The 22,020-nt window shown below is 40.3% G+C and overlaps 1 protein-coding gene across 1 annotated transcript in view; it reads right to left on the bottom strand.

Annotated features, from left to right (window-relative positions):
• The window catches only part of Mapk1 (mitogen-activated protein kinase 1), a 108,962-nt gene extending 88,886 nt beyond the window's left edge, over positions 1-20,076 (bottom strand). Inside the window, exon 1 of the mRNA XM_004627958.3 lies at positions 19,739-20,076. Coding sequence (XP_004628015.1) covers positions 19,739-19,854 — 116 coding nt within the window. The 5' untranslated portion in view covers positions 19,855-20,076. The remainder of the gene's footprint in view (positions 1-19,738) is intronic.
• Between the last annotated feature and the right edge of the window lie 1,944 nt (positions 20,077-22,020).

Raw genomic sequence — 22,020 nt, 5'->3', positions numbered from 1 at the left:
AAGTGAATTCCAATACAAACTGTTAAGTGAAAAAAGCAAAGTACAGAAGAGATTTATATTATACTTCATATAAGAAAGAATAATTAGAAAGTATATACATGTATTTACTTGTTTTTCTGTGCTGAAAACTGAACATGGTCTCATGTGTGCTAGGCAAGTGCTCTACCACCAACCTATCCTTTTTGAGACTAGATCTTAATAAACTGCCCAGGCTGGCCTCAAACTTGTAATCCTCCAACCTCAGTCTCCCAACCAGCTAAGATGCACAACCACATCCAGTTGTAACTACGTATGTGTACAAAAGAAATACAGGAAGGATAAACCAAAACAAATGTAGAGGCCATCTACTGAGATGGGCCTCTGCACAAAACTACTTTCCCAGCCCTTTTAAAATTTTGAGATAGGGTCTTGCTAAGTCACTATACTGCACAGGGGTGAGCTTGAACTTGAGATCCTTCTTTCTTGGCCTCCCAGATATGACTGTTTGGCCACTTTACATCTATTAACTGAACAATATCTGGAAGGTGGAATCTGGGTTTTTAAACGTTTGTTCTCTCAGGTGATTCTCTCCTACAGACAGCTTTCAGGATACCTGCCAGTCAACACACCCACACCCACAGGACGTACCTCATTTTGTCAATGCTCTTGAGAGTATTGCCCCTGATCAAGGTAATATCCAGCCCAGACAGAACTCATGCAAAGTTAGGACTAAAGCACCTGCTTAGACTGAGTGCAGTGGCCAGAGTTGGATCCCTGGACCCAGGGCGCACTGAGACGATGATTGAGACCAAGCATGGTGTGCGCACCTATAATCCCAGTGCTTGGGAGACTGAAAAAGGAGAATCATTATGAGTCCGATCTATGTAATGAGACCCTGTAGACCCTGTCCTAAATACACTGAAAACAACAACAACAAAAAAAAAAAAAAACCTCATGCAAAGCTGAGCTAGTTCAATGAGCTCCTCTCTTCAGAGCACCCAGAGCTGGGCCACACACTCCAGGTCATGCATCAGAGGAAAAAGGCTGGATGTCTGTCCAGAAGGCTGAAGATGCTAGCATAGGTCACACGAATCCTGGCATTCTTCTACAAACGAGTAAGAAGCAGACATGTGCTGAAGAAATGAGGCCTGCTGTTTCTGAGGACAACAGCACTGCCCCTGTTCTTGATGATTTCCAAAATTTTCAAGCTAGTTCTCTACTCCTTGGGTCCTGATTTAGTTTTGTTCTTTGGTTTTTTTGGCAGAACCAGGGATTGAACTCAGGCCCTTGCGCTTGCCAGGGAAGCGCTTATTCCACCGAGCCATCTCCCCGACCCCCAGATCCTGATTTTGGTTTGTCTTTAAAAACCTGGACATATGCACAAAGGATCTACCAAAGGACTTTAGAGACCTAGAAGAACTCCCTAAGAGACTGATCAAGCAGAACTATGAGTTTATATACCTGTTCCCAAACTCAAAGACCTACACAGAAACAGTGCCAGAAATAATGGCAATGTTGCAGCTTTTAACCAAATGTCTTTAAAAAAAAAAAAAAAAAAAAAAGACAGGGTCTCGCTATGTAGTCAGTCTGGCTTTAAAACTCCCTATGTAGGGGCCGGGGAGTTAGCTCAGTAGAATAGGCACTTGCCTGGCAAGTGCAAGGGCCAGAGTTCAATCCCTAGTTCTGTTAAAAAAAAAAAAAAAAACACCTCCCTATGGGGCCCAGGCTGGATTCAAACTCTCATCAATCCTCCTATCTCTGCATCCAGAGTGCTATGATTATAGGCATGTGCCACTATGCCCAGCTTTGACCAACCGTCAGGCATGCCCACAACACTTAATTCATGCACTTTTAGAGTAATGGCCAAGCTCTAGGACATCTGTTGGAATTCCTAATGCCATCACTGATTCCACAGAATCTACTGAAGCAACATAGTGACATGTTTTTAAATAAATTAACTTACATCTATTCAGGTTTTATTTAGTCAAGTTGAAAAGCTCAGGGAACTGGAGTTCTTACACTGTCACAGCTCAATGATTTAAACTTCGGACACTTCTCTTTACCTTTGTGAACTTCAGTCTTATCCACTCTACAATGGAATAAATTCTTGTGTCTCACACGTAGGGTTATTTGCAAGAATCAGTTTCTGAAAATTCACTTTTTAAATTCAATATAAATGCCAATACAGTGCCACCTGAAAACTGTTATCACACTGCATCTCATTTCCCTGTTATATTATTTTCAAACAATCATTAAATATTTTTTTAAGTTGGACACTGTAAACTGCATTAGTTTTTCTTATGTTTTATTAAATGTAAAAACTGGGCTGGGGAGATAGCTCAGTGGCATTAAGTGCCTGCCTGGCAAGAGCAAGGTTCCAAGTTCAATCCCCAGTATCACTAATTAATTAATTAAACCTTTTGAAGGAAGACAATTATCTAAAATTTTAAAAATCCATTCCTACTATTAAGATCTAGCATTAAAGCATTAATTCTACCGTTAAGTCAAGATCTAACATTAGCCAAAGCCATCCATACTGGGTTCATTCCCTTGCCTTTTCTCTGAATTCCATCTTCTTTCCATTACACAAGAATGTATCCAAAAAATCCTCTCTGAAAAAACATCTTTCAGAAAAGCTAAGTAAAAAATGGGACTGAAAACGCTTCTTTTAAAGCTCAACAAAATAAACATGTTATGAACAAGTAACAAAGATAAGACACAAGTGCAAAGAACACCACAAGTGAATATTAAAGGGTAACCCAGGAGCTGGGAATGGTAACAGATCATAAAGGCCAAGGAAAAAAGTAGGGTTTGCAGAATTAACAGCCTATAAGAAGTGAGAAAAAGATGGATCAGAGTTCATCCATTATAGTTAAGGAGCTCCTGTTATAGAGAAACACAAAATAATAACAAATATGTACAACTATCAAACATTAGAAAAGAATTTATGAAGGAGAAAACAATAGAAACAGCTTAAAAAGAATGAGTCAAGCAGAATACAAATTATAAAGTGATTGATAGTAATCATGAGAGAAGTCAGACAGAACAGACTAAAGAAAATACAAGTAAAACCTTCATAGCTGAAAACATGAAAGTAATTAATCCACAATTGAGGCTTACATAAATTAACACTGTTTATAAACTGCAACAAAGAATATAATTATATAGTGCTTTCAATTTTGAAAAAACAAAGATCACTGGTGAAAATAAAGTACAGTGTGCCTACCAATTTGGTTAAACCTAAGAGGAAGAGTTTCAGAAAAAGGAGTAACAATACTTCAATAGCAGAGGGACAAAAATCTAGAATGTAAAAAGACAATGTAAAACAATATATCTGGGCCTAAGAAAATTAAGTAAAATAATTATTCTCCACGCTTTTTTTTTGGCAGAACCAGGGATTGAACTCAGGTCCTTGCACTTGTCAGGGGAAGCACTTACTCTACTGAGCTATCTCCCTGGCCCCTCCAAGCTTTTGTTTTTTGTATTTTAGTACAGGGTCTACAGGGTCTCACTACATAGATTAGACTCGTAGTACCTGTGTTCAACCTCCCATGAGCTGGAATTACAGGTGTGTGCCACCACGCCCAGACTTCTCCAAGCTTATTTTACAAAGGCAATGCCAAGTATTAAATAATCTTGAAAAGTAAATCCTGATATTAAAAACAACAAAATGCATGTGGAACTGGTTGTGGTTTGTGCACACCTGTAATTCCAGCACTTGCAAGACTGAGGCAGGACTGCTCTAAGTTTAAGGCCAGCTTGGGCTACATAATGAGTTCAAGGCAACCCTGAACTATATGATGAGACCATCTCAAAAAAACAAACAGGGTCAAAAAGATAGCTCAGCAGACTAAGCACTTGTTGAGGCAAGCACAGGGACTGGGGCTCGATCCCCAGAGCCACATGCCCATGTCTCTCTACACCCCCCCCACACACACTAAGACCGGGTATGGTAGCCGAAACCTGTAATCCCAGGGCTGGTAAAAATAAATACAAAAGTATGCAGACAAACAAGGAAGTAAGAATATAAAAAGATATATACCACTCAGGTTTGCATTGTTAGAAGACATGAGCTGGTAGCCAAGGGCTAGAGGAATGGGGAAATAGTTAATTGGTATTAATCAATGGATATCCTTTTGAGGTGATAGTAGTAACAGTGAAACTCTGAATACACTTAAATGAATTAAACATTTTTAGAAGGGTGAATATTTATAGCATCCAAATTAACATCAGAGGGAAAAGGGTATTTTTTTAACATTCTCCAACACCTTTTTTTTAGGTCACTATTTCAAGTGTCAACATCTGAAAGAGTCTGACATGACAGATTCCTTTGCTTAACAGAAACCAAGATAAGGCATAGGACCCTGGAGAAAGGAGGTAAACTAGCTCTGGGCTTTGAGAAAGGGGCAGAAGAGAAATGGCATCTTGATAATAGTTTTTATCATGACCAACCCACTTCATAAAAACAGGAAAGATGATAAGGACTTGAGACAAGTCTTGCTAAGGAATTAGAAAGAAGACATCTGGGGAAAACAAAAGTAATAATTTAAAAAGTGCCACATGTACTTAAACTAGACCCCCAAAAAAGATTCCAGAAAAACATAAATATGTATAAGTATGACAATGTGAAATTAAATGTGGAAAGCAATTAGTAAATACTAATAAAACAAACTATTAATATGGAATAAAATAAAGGATTGAAGTGTCCTTACAATAAATTCCACTGGGGCCGGGGAGATAGCTCGGTAGAATAAGTGCTTGCCTGACAAGCACAAGGGCCTGAGTTCAATCCCCGGTTCCGGAAAAAATTCCAGAGTAAAAAAACTAAATTAAAAGCTACAAACCTTAGTGTATGCACCACTTTTGAAATAATAAACAATGTCATGATTTAGATCTAAAAGATCCCCCCAAAGTCTCATATGTCTGAAAGGAGATTAGATCATAGGAGCAGTATACTTACCAGGTTCACCCACTGATGAGCTCAGTAGCTAAATGTTTTGGTAGAGTTGGGGCCTACTTAGAGGTAGGCACTCAGGGCACAATTTGGAAGGGTGTGGTCTTGTCCCAGCCTTCTCTCATTCTGCTTCCTGGCTTCCATGAGGTAGGTGAGAAGCTTTCCTTTACCAGGCCCTTCAACAATGCTGTTTTTTCCTTAAAGCCTGCCAATCATAGACTAAACTCACTGTTATGGCTTGTGTCTTGATGTCCCCTAAAGGCTCACACAGTCATAGGTGGGGCTTTTTCAGAAGTGGCTGGATCTATTACAGTGTGTGACACTGGAACTGATTCATGGTGCAATGCTAGGATCAAAGGCAGTAGGATAAAGGGTGTGAGTGTTACTCTCCCCCCAAGTAGCCTGGATAAGACATAAGAGACAGAAAGAGCTGTGGTCATCCCTTGCTTGCTTTTGCTACCTTCTGACCACCATCAACTGCTTCTTCTCTGCAATGTCTATCTGCCATGCCACCTTGCCTTAGAGCTAGCCAATTATGGACTGAAACTTCTACAAACCCTAAGCTAAGTAAAACTTTCTCTCTTTAACTTTGGGTGGCAGGTATTATGTTTCAGTAATGAGAGAAAAGTAACTAAGACACCCACTAAAATTAAGTTAAAAATAAACCTCTCCTTTAAGTTGCAGGTACTGCGTACTTCATTCTGGTAATAGGAAAGATTATATACACAATAAAGAATTAGTTGATGAATTTCATTATATAAATGCTTGATAGCTTTCAGGAAACAAAGATTAACACACAACTGCTAACAGATAAATGGCTGTATATGACAGTTCAGATATCAGATAAAGGAATAAATCTTAGAAAAGATTTAGCTTTATCCACATTATTTTTTCAAAATGTATTTGGTACAGGGTCTCACTATGCAGCTTGGACTCATAGTGATCCGTTTTCAGCTATACAGGGCTAGGATTATACATGTGTTCCACCACTCCTGGTCTCAGTGCCCATTGGCACAGGCATGTGGTTCCAGAATACTGGTCCCTGTGCCTGCCCGCAAGCAGGTACTTAGTCCACTGAGCTATCTCACTGGCCCAAGATTTAGCGCTCTCTCTCTCTCTCTCTCTCTCTCTCTCTCTCTATATATATATATATATATATATAGACCAAAGATAAAGCAACTTAAGGTCTCATCTATATATAAGCTACCTTATTTTTATTCAATTACAAGTAAAAAATAACCGTTACAATAAGAAAGAGAAAAGCATAGAAAGATTCTTCTAGGTCTGGGGAGATAGCACAATGGTATAAGTACCTGCCTGGCAAGTGCAAGGACTTGGGTTCAATCCCCAGTACCACATGCCACACTGGCCCAGCACCAATCTGGCCACCAAAACCACATACGAAACTGTATAGTGTAGCATGTCTGTAATCCCACTGCTGGGTAGGGAGGCTGAGGCAGGAGAATTACTACAAGTTTAAGCTGCGTAGCAAGACCCTGTACCAAATAAAAAAACATTTTTTTTAAAAAAAGAAAAATTATTTGAAAGATTAATGATAGCATAAAACCAAATGTCACTTCTGCAGAGCAATTTGGCCACACACTACTAAAGGGTTTTTAAAATTTGATTTAGTCATTCCATATTTGGTATATAGGTTCCAAGAAGGCTCAAAGGAGTGGGATAAAGGGGGCTACTGTACTAAAACTGCTTACATCTGCATTATTTAAAATAGTGAAAAATTCAAACAATATGAATGCGTAATGAATGGAAAATAGTTATATAAATGACTTGTTTTTAATAAAATTTAATTTTATGCTTACCTTACATGTTAGATTCATAGATACATGAAAAGGAAAAAGTACAGGACACAAAGGTACAAGATTAAGTAGGCTTTAAAAAAGAAAAAAATCTTGCTGAGGATAGTTCCAGCCAAGCAAAGTAGAAAGGAGGAGGTGGAAGTGGAGTCATAGACCAAAAGGAGAGAAAGATGCCTTGAAGGGAAGTAAAGGTTTGATTTTGTTTTACTTTTAGGACTAGAGAGTCATCAGCCCTTAGGAATTTGGATGAGGTCACCCACAGAGATTGTATGGAACACAGGGGGGCCCAACAACTATGAAAAAAAGGCCAAATACCTAGAAAAACTAGAGGTGTCTCAACAAAGAAGTATAGGACACTTTTAAGAAAATTGTTTCCTACATCAAATGCTCTAGAAAAGTCAAAATCTTTGCTTGGGTCAGGGAGAGACTGAAGAGAAAGCAGCCGATCCAGAGGGATCAAAGTTGAGAAAGATTGTACACATTAGGAAGTGTGCAGTGTCTGTTCAGAGTGAGTGAAAGAGAATAATGTATAGCTGCAGCAAACAGAACAGGCAAACTCAGGAGTACCATACAACAGACATGTGGACCATTACAGAGAGAACCTAACTATGAATGGGAAGATGGTAAAAGGTACTCTACTCTGGAGCAAGGCCTCAGCAAATTCAAGATGGATTGATTTAAAAGTACTACTGGTGGTGATAGCACATGCCCATAACTGTAATCCCAGCACTCTGGGAGACTGAGGAAAAAAGATAGTAAATTGAAGCCTGACCTAGGCAACTTTGTGAGAATCTGTCTCAAATAAAAACACTTTTTAAAAAGGCAGAGGATGTAGCTCATGGGAAAGAGCAGGATTCTATCCTCAGTACCAAATTAATATAAAAATATGTGAAATAAATTTGTAGAAAAACATTAATTTATCAAGAAGAAATAGAAACAGTGGCATACCTTTTTTGGTGTGGGGGAGTAGGCAGGGTAGTAGGGATTGAATCCAAGGCCTTCACTACAACCCTGGCCCTCATGTTTTGAAAGTCTCACCAAATTGCCTAGGCTAGGCTGAAACTTGCAGTCCTCCTGCCTCAGTTCCCCTCAGTGCAGAGAATACAGACATGTACCATCATACTTGGCTATATAACCAGTTTTTTAAGAAACTTCAACTGTAGCTTAACGTTTTCCCACTAAAAACAAAGCATGCAAACATAAAGATCCACCTAAGTCTGGACTGCAAAAGGAATACATTCTCTCATTTTGTAAGGGTGGTCTTGTTCTGATAAGAGAAAACCCCAGTAATTTATTAGTAAACAGAATCCAGCATTACTTGGCTGGTAAGTGTGAGGTTCAAAGTTCGATTTCCATTACCACCCTCCCAAATCCAGCATTATATAATAAATGACAACATATCATGACCAAATTGAGTTTATTCCCAGAAATGCCAAATTGGTTCAGTATTAAAGACTCTGTTGCTATAATCTGAAACTTACAACAGGCTAAAGAAAAAAAAAAACAATGGGTAGAAATTCATTTAGGATTTTTTTAAAAAGTCAAAAAAACTTGAAAGAGAGAACAGCAGCCTATATCATTCAAAAAGAGCTTTCCTTTTAACATCAGAAATACCCCCTTATCCCTGATGTGAGGGCAATCTAGCTGCGACAACTGTCACCCCACTGATCACCAGGGTTGATTCGGCTGATCTGGCTGGCTAGGCGGGTGTCCCCCTCCTCCCTCAATATTCCATGTGCGTCCCTCCTGAAGAAATACTCCCTTATCCCAACTGTTATTCAACTTTGTAAAGAAGTCTAGCCAGGAAAAGAAATTTTAAGTAGTGAAAAGAAACAAAAAATATGATTTGCAGATGATATACATGTCCTAAAAGATTCAAAATACTAATTAACAATAATAATAAGATCACAGTTTGTTATGGTTTGTGTCTAGTTGTCCCCCCCCCCAGAGCCTCATACAGTCATGGGGTACACACATCTAGAGTTTAAGGTCAACTCATGATCCACTGGGATTATGGGTGTGAGTGCTACACCCAACCTGGGGTGGACAGCCCCCTGTAACATAAGTGAAACAGAGAGACAGACTTCCTCTCTGTTGCCATTGTTGCTGTGACTCCTCCATTTTGCTTGTGCTCTCTGCTGCCACCATGAACTGCTGCTCTCTGCCATGTGCCAGTCTGCCTTGGAGCCAGCTGAGTATGGACTGAAATCTCCAGTGACTGTGAGCTTATACACCTTTCCGTCCTTCATTTTGGATGTTGAGTATTTGTCCCAGCAATGGGAAGAATAACTGAGACACAGGCTTGCACAGAAGATGCCCTCTGACTATAACCAAAAAATGGGTGTGTGCTGCCTAAGGTCACACAACTAAAACCTGATACATAATTTCTCTGACCTAAATCCAATCTTTACTTCTACACAAGCTGCTTTATAATCCAGGAGGGTATTTCCAGACATGAAGTGAGGGAAGATCCAGGTTTTGCCATGCCCAGTTAATTTAAGGAAATAGCAACTGAGGTATTAAGCAAGTATCACCAAAACTCTCTCATTAATTCCTCAAAACATTATGAGGTCTTTATCAACTATATTCCATTGTTGCACATGAACAAAAAAAGACTGAGGCTGGTTAACTTGCCACATGTATAAGGGAACATATACAAGTGAAGAAAACCCACCTATTCCCCACTCAACTATAAAGAGAAGAAGGAAGGTAAAATCCTGGAGTGAGGGGTATCGCTAGGGATCAGGAATTCTGGCCTCAGAAAATCTAGTCAAGAAGTGACTCAGAGTGAGTTCTTAGGTATTTACTGCAAAGTCAGGCTTCTTAACACAGACATAGTCTTCCCTCATAATCACTGAGGACCTGGTTCCAGGACACCCACAGGATACTAGTCTATGGACGCTGAAATGGCACAGTATTTATATATATAAAACCCTATACATCCTGTCATGTACGTTAAACCAACTCTAGATTACTTATAATATTTAATACTATTATCAAGTAAATGCTACATAAACAGTTGTTATACTTCACTGTTTAGGAAATAAGAACAAGAAAACATCTTAGGGGAGATGGCTCAGTGGAATAAGCATTTCCCTGGCAAGTGCAAGGGCCTAAGTTCAACCCCCAGTTCCACCAAAAAAAAAAAAGTCCATATTCAGTGCAGGTGCAACTTTTTTCTTTTATATTTTTTATTTTCTATTAGTTAAATCTGTGAGTGTAAACACCATGATTCAGAGACCCAGAGTATGTCTCAATTGTATATGTATGCACATATATACATATAAAGTATTAAATAAACTTTAAAGATCCCATCCCACTGCACCACAGATAGGAAGGCAAAACAGCCCTAAGAGGAACCCTAGTCCATCTGCCTTAAAGACCTCTCCTCTTTTTCCACAGGCTACAACAGCAGCAAATAGTTTTGAGTCTGGAGACTTCTTTTGGCTAATTCACCTCTTAGACCTTGGGGATGCCCTAACTTATAAAATAACCTCACCCTGGGCCTCAGGTCAGAGGTAGACATCTCCCAGGCTGGGTAAGATTCTCTTCCCATAAAACCATCATCAGAGTATTCTCAGCCTGGCAGTCAAGTGAATTGAAGACATATACCTTTAGGAAGCTAGACAGGGTCAGTTGTCTCCTGCCAAGAGCACTGGGAAGTATTAAAAGAGAAAGAAACAAAACAGCTCTGCAGAGATTCAGGATGAAAGATTCTGTATTGTAAAGAGGGACATAGTTCCTGGTTCCAACCATACTTGACACTTTCACTGTACTTCCTGTTCTGCAATATCATAAAAAAGCACTGATCCTGATAATAAATTCCTCATATTTTACAATCCATTCTCTACAAGAGTGTCTACAACACTCCAGCATATTACCCCACTTTTTACCCAACTACTGGCATGTCATCCTACAGATTCCATCTGGCTTAAACTCCCTTTTCTCCAGGAAACCCTCACTGACCACTAAGAATACCTTGGCTTCACCTTTTTTTATCCTCTGATAGCTGTCACCATCTTATCATTCTCAGTGAATGTTACTACTTCCCCACTGGACTGTAAACACCATCTACCACATAGGTCAGATACATATTTAATAACATTTACTAAGTGATTGAATATAAAGTATCTGATAGAAGACAGATAAGAGATTGACACTGTCCTAATTAATACTCAACTGCTTTAACCCTACCCCACCGCAAACACGTTCAGTTTTACTCTCCTCCAGTCTCCTCTTCAAGCCTGAGTTAGCAATGACAATCATTTCATACTGACATGTGCATTTTCCATATGGTTTGATGTAACACAGGAAAGTCAAATTCACAGGCTCTGGGGTCCAAGTAAGTCTCAGTTTAAACCTCAGTTCTACTATATCAGCTGTTTTACAGACATGTTACCTTGAACCTAGTTTTCTTTATCTGTAAAGTGGAAAAAAAAAACACAACCAAAACTCAAAGATGAGGATGAAATGAGAATGAGTATGAAATTACCTAAAACAATACAAGCTTGCAACTAATGTCAGTCAGCTGGTTTGTCATGACATATCCCATTTAGACACACTGCTACACCTATACTTCACAACTCCCACTAGTTGTGGGCTCTAAACCCAGAGCCTGCCTCGAGACTGAATATTTGAGAGGGACCTTGCAGAGTATCTATTTTGTTGGTTTCCTAATGCTTGTAAGGCAACTGAAACTTTTTTCCAAAAAAGGAATCTTACCCTGCTAATCTTAATAACTACATAAGTCAAGGTGACAGATGAATGAAAGGAAAGAAGGGAAAAGGAAGGGAAGAAGGAAGCAGGGGAAGGAAAAGAGCAAGGAAGGAAAAAGCAGGGGTGCTTCAATGAAGGAAGTATGTGTGGTACACAGAATACTTCTCCACTCAGGCATAAAGCTCCTAAGGGAGGAGGCTGTTTGCATACTACAAGGAAAACCCAATCCTTTCATTTTTAGTTGATGAAACAGGAACTCTATAAATGGTTTCATATAACTGTTAACTTTAGATTTTTTTCCCCATGGTTCTGCTTGGATTCGGAAAGTCTGGAGTCGGAATCCTCCTGGAATCTCCCTTCCTTTTTCTGGTTCAATATGGGCCATTTCAACTGAATGTGCTCCCAGGTACCTCTTGTGGGACCCCAAGAAGTAAAAGGGAAGAATCAAGACAGAAGAAACAATCCTAGAGTGTGTGGGTGGGGTAGACTGAATGCTGGAAGCTCTGGATGTTTATTGGGAAATCAACTATTTTTTAATTAGTAAGAACCTTAATGTGAGCAAAGTGAGGAATAAATTACTTATGGTTCCTGGGAAAATTCAAGCAATTTGGATGCTTCTCATAAGAATTATTTTATAATAACTGAAAACAAAACACAAGTTAAATTCATGGGAATAATGTAACAGTTACAGCTAACTATCAAAAGTACATTATTGGGCCTCCTATTAATACCAAATTAATTTTGTTCTTACAGTTTTTTTGTACTCTAAACTCTGTTCAGAAACACTACATTTTGTGCTGCTCAGGAAAGTGGGTTTGCTCACATTTTTAGATTCTAAAAAGGGTACATGAGTTTTGAGGGGTTGTCTTTGTTTTTGAGAGAGGGTCTCACTATGTAGTTCAGGCTTGCTATGAACTTCTTATATAATATCTCACACTGGCCTCAAACTCAAGGCAATCTTCCTGCCTCAGTCCTGAGAGCTGGGATGCCATGCCATGCCCAGCAGAGACTTCTTTATTAAATTAACACCAACCAAATCTAAGAATCTCAACCCACATCTCTGGATTCTATAGCCTTATAAGACATATACCACTGCTATTCACATGTCTCAATCAGGTGGTATGACTATCCAGAAGAGTTCCAAGGAAACAGGGAAGACAGTAGCAGAGAGCTGTGAGGCAAACTTCAGAGATAACCCTTAGAGGAAAGAAGGACTTGAACAGGATCCAACATTTTCCAGGTTGGTTAGAGGGGCGTATTATCAGCATCTTGGTAGGACAATTCTCCAGTGGAGGATTGTACCATGAACTGTAGGCCGTTTAGCACAACTGACCACATAGATGCTGCATACAATAACAACCCCCACAGACACACTCTGTTGTGACAAAGCAAAGTCCCCTACTCAAGTTACAAATGCACCTAGGGAAAAGGAGTGAAATATCTCTTTTAAGCACCACTAGTTAAGTACCAAGAACAGCAAGCAGGCACAGTAGACAAAAAATGTACAAGACCAAGTGGGGGGATAGGAAAAACAAACAAAATTTATTAATCTATCCTTCGATGATTCCAAATTACCAACAAGATCAAGTCTAAATCTTCAGTAAACAATGTCCTTCAAGATATGGCTCTGTCTACTCCAGCTGTCTCAACATCTGCTAGCCTTTTCCATAAGGTTTTTCTATGCTCTAGCCATCTCATACAATTTGTTTTCTTGACCAGTTCTGTTTTTATACTTCTGTGCCTTTCATGTATATTTCCATGTTCTTAGAAAACACTTTTAAAGGCAAACTCCTACTTATACATCAACCAATTTCAAAAATCTCTAAGGCCATATTAAGAAAGCCTTGCATTACTCAGTTTTCTCTCAGTAGTTCATATATTCTTCTTGTATAGCACTGGTATAGTCTCTGTATTACTACACCAGTAATTCCACAATTTGGATTAAGGTACTAATGTGCTGGGACTATGTGAATCCTGACATGTTAAATGCTCAAAAAACATTTTCTAAGCAAATGATCTTGTGTCAATAGTTTTAAAGAAGGCTAAAAAGCTATCCAAGAAAAAGCAGACAACAGATATTCTTTATTGAAATCATCAATTTTTCAACTCTAATGCTAGCGATAAAACTTGAGGCCTTGTGCATGTTACACAAACATTCCACCACTGAGCTACATTTCCCACCCCTCAACTCTAATCACTGATTATCACTTAGGAACCAGACAGAATGGGCTGCTGTCACATAACTTCCTAATCATGTGTCTTGGTTAAGTTTACTCTAATTTCTTCCTTAAGATGAAAACAAAAGAAAAACCTTGCAGTGTGGTTAAGAGAGTTAACAACATATGTTTAAAAACTAACCAAAAAAACCCTAGCAAGCTCAGCATAGTGTACACACTTGTAATCCCAGGTATTTGGTAGGCTGTAACTGAAAAATCATGAATTCAAGACCAGCCTGGTTAACTTTGTCATTTACTTTCCAAAAATAACAGCAAAAAACACCAAACCAGAAAATAAAAAAATAAAATAAAATAAACAATACAGCAGTTCTACTAGACCCCTATAATCACATACCCTTACCAGCACAGAATATCGTACCATCAGGATGTGACCAAAATAAAATAACCATCTTGTTTTTCTTTTCTTTTTTTTTTTTGGCGGAACCAGGGATTGAACTCAGATCCTTGCGTTTGCCAGTCAAGCGCTTATCCTACTGAGCCATCTCCCCGACCCCTCCATCTTGTTTTTCTAAAGGAAAGTGAAAAGTCAACAAACTCAACAGCTTGTTAATAGCTACATTCTATCTGCCCTCTGCAGTATTTAATACCAATCCTTTGATGGTCAGTGTCCTAGGCTGCCTTAATAAAGTACACTCTGGGTTTTCTAATTTCTGACCACATTTCCTCTTTTTTTTTTGTTAACTTGCCCTCCATCGACACCTAAAGGTCAACATTCCTTTGACTCAGTTCTCAGATCTTTTCTATCTGTCCAAGCACAGGGCTTCAATTAGCATCTCTGTGCAGATGGTCCCCAGACCTCTCAATCACCTTATTTCAAACTCAAAACAGTCAAACCTTAGTTAATAAGACAACCAAGCATACAGCTTCAATTTCTCCCCTCATTTCCACCATTCTTCTCATATATATATATATATATATATATATATATATATCCTTAGTCTTAGTCTTCAGTCCTTCTATCCTACCTTTCTGGATAATGGACTCCATTGAAAATTTATTGAATGTTACAGGTTTTACAAATAAAAGAGGAGAGGGTGCACCAAAAAGCTCAGCAGATTCAATCCCCGGGCCTGCTGTGCTGGACCCACCCCCAAGGTGTGCTGAGACATGACCTGAACATCCTGTAGACCCTTCCCTAAAATAAAAAATCAATAAAAGAGAAATATATAAAACAGATTTGCACTTTACCTAACCAATAACCTCTAATAAGAACTTATGCTCCTCTGCTCAAGATTTTATCTATCACTCATTGTACACAAATTTTCAGCTCCAGTTCTTGCTCCCGCTACAAATTTGAAAATGGTTTCCTTAGAGCTCAACTATTCACAGGCATCACAAACAAAGTCCACATCAGAACTCACTACTTCTCTCCCACAGGGGCCAGGGAGCAAGCTTAGTAGCATAAGTACCTGCCTAGCAAGTACAAGGTCCTGAGTTCAATCCTTGGTACAAAATAAATAAATAAATATTTATTTATTTATTTATTTCTCTCCTACAAACCTACTTTAACTACAGTTACCCTTTCATCCTAGGTTTCCAAATTTCAAGTCTTGACATGAAAATGTAGATCCATGCTTGTAATCCCAAAATGGGGCAGACAGATTGTTTCTAGTTTGAGACTAGCCTGGGCTACAAAGTAAGCTCAAGGCAAGCCTTAACTGTATAGTGAGACCCTGTCTGAAAAGGACAAAGGGAGGGGGAGAATGTAGGTCCCTAATCAATCACCATGCCTTGTCTCTTTTTAAAAATCTCAAAAATAGAAATCTCAACTACAAATCCCATCTTTGGGGGTGGGGGCAGGAGATAGCTCAGTAGAATAAGCGCTTCTCTGGCAAGAGCAAGGGCCTGAGTTCAACCCCTGGGGGGGGGGGGGATCCCATCTTTCTTGTTCTTTTATCTATTAAGTCCCATCTCTTTTGCTTCTATCCATACTTGCCAAGATTGAAAGTCTTCTGCATACTGTGTCACAAGAGTGTCTGTGACTCTTTCTGTCTATTCAAGGCCCCTCATCTCTACCTGCTACCTTCTACTGGCAATGGATTAGTGTACTTCTGGAAGAGTTTGCAAAACCTGATCCCTTCATTCCAGTTTTTTTTCCTATCATTTCCAGTATTGACTTACCTTCCCCTAAAATTTCAAAATTGGCCATCTGTCTGTCTCTCAAAAAAATTCATTATAGGAAGCCTTCCCCGGACCTTGTTGCAGCCCAGTGGAGTTTATATTTGTTATCTCAAGAGAAAGTTACTGGAAGGGCCGGCCAGATAGCTCAGCAGACAAAAAAAAAAACCAAAAAAAAAAAAAAAAACCCACCTGCTCAGGCAGAGCGCAGCAGGGGTTTAATCCCCAGCATGCCTGCGGGCACCTGGCCCACCCCTGCCCTCCAGGATCACTGAGATAGAGATTGAAACTAGGCACTGGGCGTGGTGGCGCACACCTGTAATTCCAGCACTTGGGAGGCTGAAAACAGGAACATCACTGCAGGAGTCTGAGAGTCTGATCTACATAGTGAGACCCTGTAGACTAAATGCATTTAAAAAAGTGGGGGGCAGGGAGATGGCTCAGCGGAATAAGCACTTCTCTGGCAAGCGCAAGGGCCTGAGTTCAATCCCCGGTTCCGCCAAAAAAAAAAAAGTCTTTTAAAAAAAGAGAAAGTAAAAAAAAAAAAGTATTTTAAAAGGGCCGGAGAGATAGCTCAGTAGAATAAGTGCTTGCCTGGCAAGAGCAGGGTCCTGAGTTCAATCCCTAGTACCGCAAAACAAAACAAAAAAACAAAACCAAAAAAAAATTATTAAAAGAGAAAAGTTACTGGAATCCCAACAAAATTCCAATCCACCACTCCCAGCACAACCCATGGTGAAAATAAAGACACTAAGACATATTTGTAGTTATAGGGAGCCAGGGAGGCCCTAAATCCAGTTAGAACAATATCTAACTGGAACAAAGGCCACAATCCAGGGCCAAATCTGGGTTTTATTAATTTATAAAGAGAAGTGGCTCAGGAATGAGTGACTGTGAAAAAGGCAGGAAGTGCTCAGGTGTAGAAAGCCTAATAGTACCTCTACAACATGGAGTGAGGAGAGAGAGAGAGAGAGAGAATACAGAAAGAGTAATTTTCCTATCAAAGATTGACTATCTCGCACTTAAGCTTTGATGTGTAATCTTCATAGATTTTTTTTCTCAAATCTAAGTCTCAACCACAGCAGTGTGGTGACATTATACAGCAAAGTTCACACATACTAGTTGGGAGCTATAGACTAGGCATCAATGACCTGTCCTATTACTTTAAAGGCTACACATCAGTACTTCACCTAGACCCATTTGCATTGATTAAAATAAACTGAGAAGAAAAGAAATATCCTAGCCAGCTCTGTGCATATCAATACACGGAAATAGGGCCAGGTTTAGACAAAATGGAGCCAAATGTTCTTCTTACAAGAACCATCCTCGTGATCCTCCACAATTAATGCTTCCCCAGTGTACAAATACAGTACAATACAGTCAAACTCAAGTTTGCTGTTATAGTCCTCCACAGTTTGTCACCTAAGTACTTTTCCAGAATTAGATTCCACAGTTCAAGCTGTCACTTGCTCTTATTATCTGTCTATCAAAATCACGCCCACTCTTAAAGGCCCAACTCAGGCCCTACTTTTCATCTGTAGCATACTCTTCACATGATTAGGAAAGGAACCAGAAGAAAACAGACACAATTTCTAATGAAGTACTTCAGAAAGTTGGGGGTAAAGGCTAAACAATAGCTCAAAATCCTTAAACCCTTCTGGAAAAATTGAATTTCTTGTTTTGTTTTTGTCTTTTTGAGCGGGGTCTCATAGTTCAGGCTGGCCTTGAGCTCATTTTGTAGCCCAGGTTGGTCTCAAACCCAAAAAGATCCTCCTGTCTCGCTTTCCCAAGTACTAAAATTACAGGCATGTGCCACCATACACAGCAACATTAAATTTCTTAATAGGCTGCTATTCAATATTAACATTTCTGCCAAGAAGCAATCCATCCATGAATCCAAGACTATTAGTCAACATTGATCAAATGCTAATAATGAAAAATGTAAAAGATTCAGTATTATATCATGTACAGGTAAAAATTTCCTATAATGTATGTTATCATTGTGTATACCTAAAATGTCCCATTCAACTTAATTAATTAAAAAATAAAGTATATCTATCTATAAGAAAAAAAAAATTCAGTATTATCAACCTGAACACAAAAGGCTCTAATCTGGACCCAGGATTCATATTCCACTGTATTTATATTTTATTGAGCAAAGGAAAATTACAGCAAGAGAAGTTAGCATTTCAACTGAATAAAGTGTTGGGTCAAGTAAATCTGCAGCAGCAACAGAAATAAGTCCCAGATCTAAATCATCTTCAAACTAATAAATGTATCACCAGATAAGGAAAAAATATTCTAAATTATTTATTCTAAAGCTAATTTTTAAAGAGGCAATAGAATGTCAGCAGCAATAGTGAGCCTCAGGAGACACAATTACTGTTATACTTACTAGCAGGTACAAGAGTACTGAGATGTGCAACAAAAGAAGTGATACTAGGGGCAGTATTTTATCTCCATTACCTTTTTTTTTTTTTTTGCGGAACCAGGAATTGAACTCAGGCCCTTGTGCTTCCCAGGAAAGCACTTATTCTACTGAGCCATCTACCCAGCCCCTTCTATTACTTTTTAGGCCCTTCTTTTTTTAAGGCCTGACTTAATTTCTCTTTTGGCTCCCAAGTTTGAATTCGAGTTAAATTTTTCTGCTGTAAACTGGGAAGCATTTTGCTCCTACACGAGAATATTCATGATTAAAAAGCCTTTTCGGGAAGAACATTAACAATAAAATATATCAAAACTCTGAAATTACTAGTAACACTAAGGGTTGTATTGAAAAGAGGTGCAGCATTTGAAATAGGAGTCCAGAATCTTAAGTCTGATTGTAGTTTTGAGACCTGGGAACTAACTTCACCTAAAAATACATTCCAACTTGAAAGAGGAATGTCACTATCTTTTTCCTTCCTCCACGGTTAACCAGATACAACACAGGGAGAACAGCACATGCCATGAGGCAATTCAATAAATGTTTATTTCACTCAACACAAAAGGCTTAATATTTATGTGTAAGAGAATTAACTTCTACCAATTCTTCATCAACACAACATTCTTCACCATGTAACACTATAGCCAGCTCATTCTAAATAATACAATACTGTCACCATCACTCTACAAACGTTTCTGAGAGATCTGGATCACTGAATACCTGCAGGCGACTATGCAAGTATTCCAGTATGATCACATATACACTGATCAAAACCTCGCTTATGCTGTTAAGAAAGCTCATTTAGGGTAATGGGGGCAAAAAGTCAAATTAGGCCGAATTCCAAACACATCTTTAATAAATCAAAAGAATTCAGTAAGATATTCAAATCCATTTTAAAACTGCAAGGTTGAAATATTCCACAACCAACACTGGTACCACTAATGCTTTTTAGAAAGCCTGAGCAGGAAAACACCATTAGCAACATTAGAAATATTTAATGAAAGCTGTTCGAGCTTAACAGGGATGAAAGACGCGAAGTATTATTTCGGTGTTCTACAACACACGGAGGTGAATGCCTTTCAAGACCACAGCCATAGCCACCATCCACAATCATCTGATGGAATTTCTGGTTTTACACGCGAATGTCAAAAAGAAGGCCATGGTACTAGCAGGTTGAGAAAGAAAGGGACACTTCCATTCCGCTCGCGAGGGTCAGTCCGCTCTTGAAGTCCGGAGGTCCACGAATCCTGGCCTCCGCCCCAGCCCCTCCCAACAGTGAGCAAGGGCCGGCCCGGGAAGCGCCCAGAGTAACACCTAAAGCTCCACCCATCCTAGGGCATTGCCGAGTATCCCCGCACACGAACCGAGAAACTTGGGACCGGGGTCGCCAACGAGCGGGAGGGTTGAGGCACAGGCAAGGCCTCGGCTGCGTCCGCTGCAGCGGGAGCGGTGGGGTGGCCGGGCGCGGCCGGGCCTGCGGGCGGACACTCACCACACCATGCCGTAGGCTCCCTCGCCGATGTAGGAGAGGTTGGTGTAGCGCGGCCCCACGTCGAACACCTGCCCGCGGACCATCTCCGGGCCCGCTCCCGCCGCCGCCGCCGCCATGTTGGCTGCCGGACCGCCGCTGCTGCCGCGCTGGACTGACGCTCCGCGGCTCCCGCTCAGCAATTTGTCGCGCCTCCCGGAGGGGCTGCCCCGCAGCCCGTGCAGCAGCCGCCGCTAACCGAGAAGGAGAAAGGACAACGATGAGGAGAACCGAGAAGCCAACTACCACTCTTACCCACTGCCTGCCTGACTGACGGGCGGGCCGGCGGGAGAGCGGAGGGAGGGGTGCGCGCCGAGGAGGGCGCCTGGGCGGGGCCAAGCAGCGTGCGCGTGGATTGGCTCTCTGCAGTTGGGGGGCGGGGCTGCGCAGCCTGGCGGAAGTAGCGAGCTCAGGGCGGAGCACTGCGGCGGCGGCGGAGGCGACGCTGATCTTTGCGGTCACGTGCGTCGCGGGCAAATTACGAGGGAGGTGGCTTTTGCAGCAATGAAGGAGACCGGACTGAGGGGCACTGCGAACCCAAGAGCCAAGTCTTAGCAGAGCTAGACATCGGCCTGTGACTATGAGACCTGAGGACTCATCACAGTAGCCACTGGGACCCTGAGATAGGCCTCTGCGAATCCCTGGCCCACACACTAAGGAATTTAGATCTGACTAGGACAGAAATTGAAAGACTTGAGAGAGACCGAGAAAGACATTTGCATACCGAGAAAGTGTGAGACACAAATACGGAGACCAAAAACGGAAAAAAAAAAATGTGTAGATTCGCTAATCAGAGGTTCAATACACAAATATTTGTTGAGTACATATCGTATTTTAAAGGATCCACCTTTTATTTTTGAGAAAGAAAAGGCAAATTAATATACCGAGCTATATGTACTGCTATGATATTATGAAGTAGTGAATTAAAAGCCTTAAGAAAAAGAAACAGACCTAGATTAGTGCAGATGAACAGAAATCTAGATATAGGGCATACTGACATATAAATGCAAAGATGGAATCGGTAAAACTGCAACATCAAGTTTTGGGGCAGTGGGGGCAGACAGGTGCTGAGGCCTAGAAACAGTCACAAACACCAAAGGTCAAAAATGAAAATTGGGGGCTAGAGAGATAGCTCAGTGGCATAACTGCCTGTCTGGCAAGCACAAGGTCCTGAGTTTGAGCCCCAAGACCACAAAATAAATAAATAAATAATAAAAATTGGAATCCCGAAGTAATGGATGCCAAGAAACATCTAACAGAAAACAACTCAACCGGGGCTGGTGAGATGGCTCAGTGGTCTAAAGCACCTACTTAGAACAAGCTTAGCAAAGCACAGGGACCGATTTTCAATTCCCCAGCACCACATGCCAGCCAGCCCCGCCCCCCCACATATAAATAAATAAATAAAATTAAAAAAAAAAAAAAAAGAAAAGAAAACAACCCAACCATTGTCCCTAAACCATTTCCTTGCCATGTCTGGAGTTCCAGGCCAACACTGAATTCTTCCTTAAAGCTTTCAGTTCTGAACTTAAGACATCAGCAAAGAACAGCTAGTCTATCTAGAAGAATAAAAAGGTCTTTTAAAACCCCTTGGAGTAGGGGGGGGTACTGGGGAGATAGCTCAAGGATCTAAGTGCCTGCCTGGCAAGCACAAGGATCCAGATTCTATAACCACATGCCGTGCTGACTACCAAAACCCAGCTCCAGTGAGGCTGAGACAGGAGAATCACTACCAATCCAAGCTGAGTGAGACCCTGTAATAAATAAATAAATAACCCTATGGGGAGCCGGGGAGATAGCTCAGTGGCATAAAGTGCCTGCCTGGCAAGTGCAAGGCCGTGAGTTCAACTCTGGTACCAAAAAAACAAAAACAAAATACCCTATGGGGAAGCTTGGGATGTAGGATAGTGATAGAGCACACGCTTAGCAAGTGTCTTGAGTTCCTGAGTTCAACCTCCAGCACCAAAATAAAAAAATAAAACACTAGGATATTGGGGTGAGTATGTCACAAGAAAAAATAAAGTACTGGATTCAAAAATTACTCCTTCAAAATAAATGTAGCCCCAGGAAGCAGAACCCAATTTTAGAAAACACCTAATTCATATGTTTTACTAAAAGAGGATATTGTATCTTTTTAAAAAAATGGCCAAGGTAAACATAGGGTACCTTTAAATTAAACCACAATATGCAAGGTGAATGCAATAATTGAAGCTGTAAAAAGAAGACCTGATGATGCAAAAGAGCAA

This window comes from Octodon degus, unplaced genomic scaffold (assembly GCF_000260255.1).
Source record: "Octodon degus isolate 3935 unplaced genomic scaffold, OctDeg1.0 scaffold00021, whole genome shotgun sequence".
NCBI lineage: Eukaryota > Metazoa > Chordata > Mammalia > Rodentia > Octodontidae > Octodon > Octodon degus.
The sequence above is the reverse complement of the archived record's forward strand: the minus strand, read 5'-3'. Positions and strand labels throughout refer to the sequence as shown.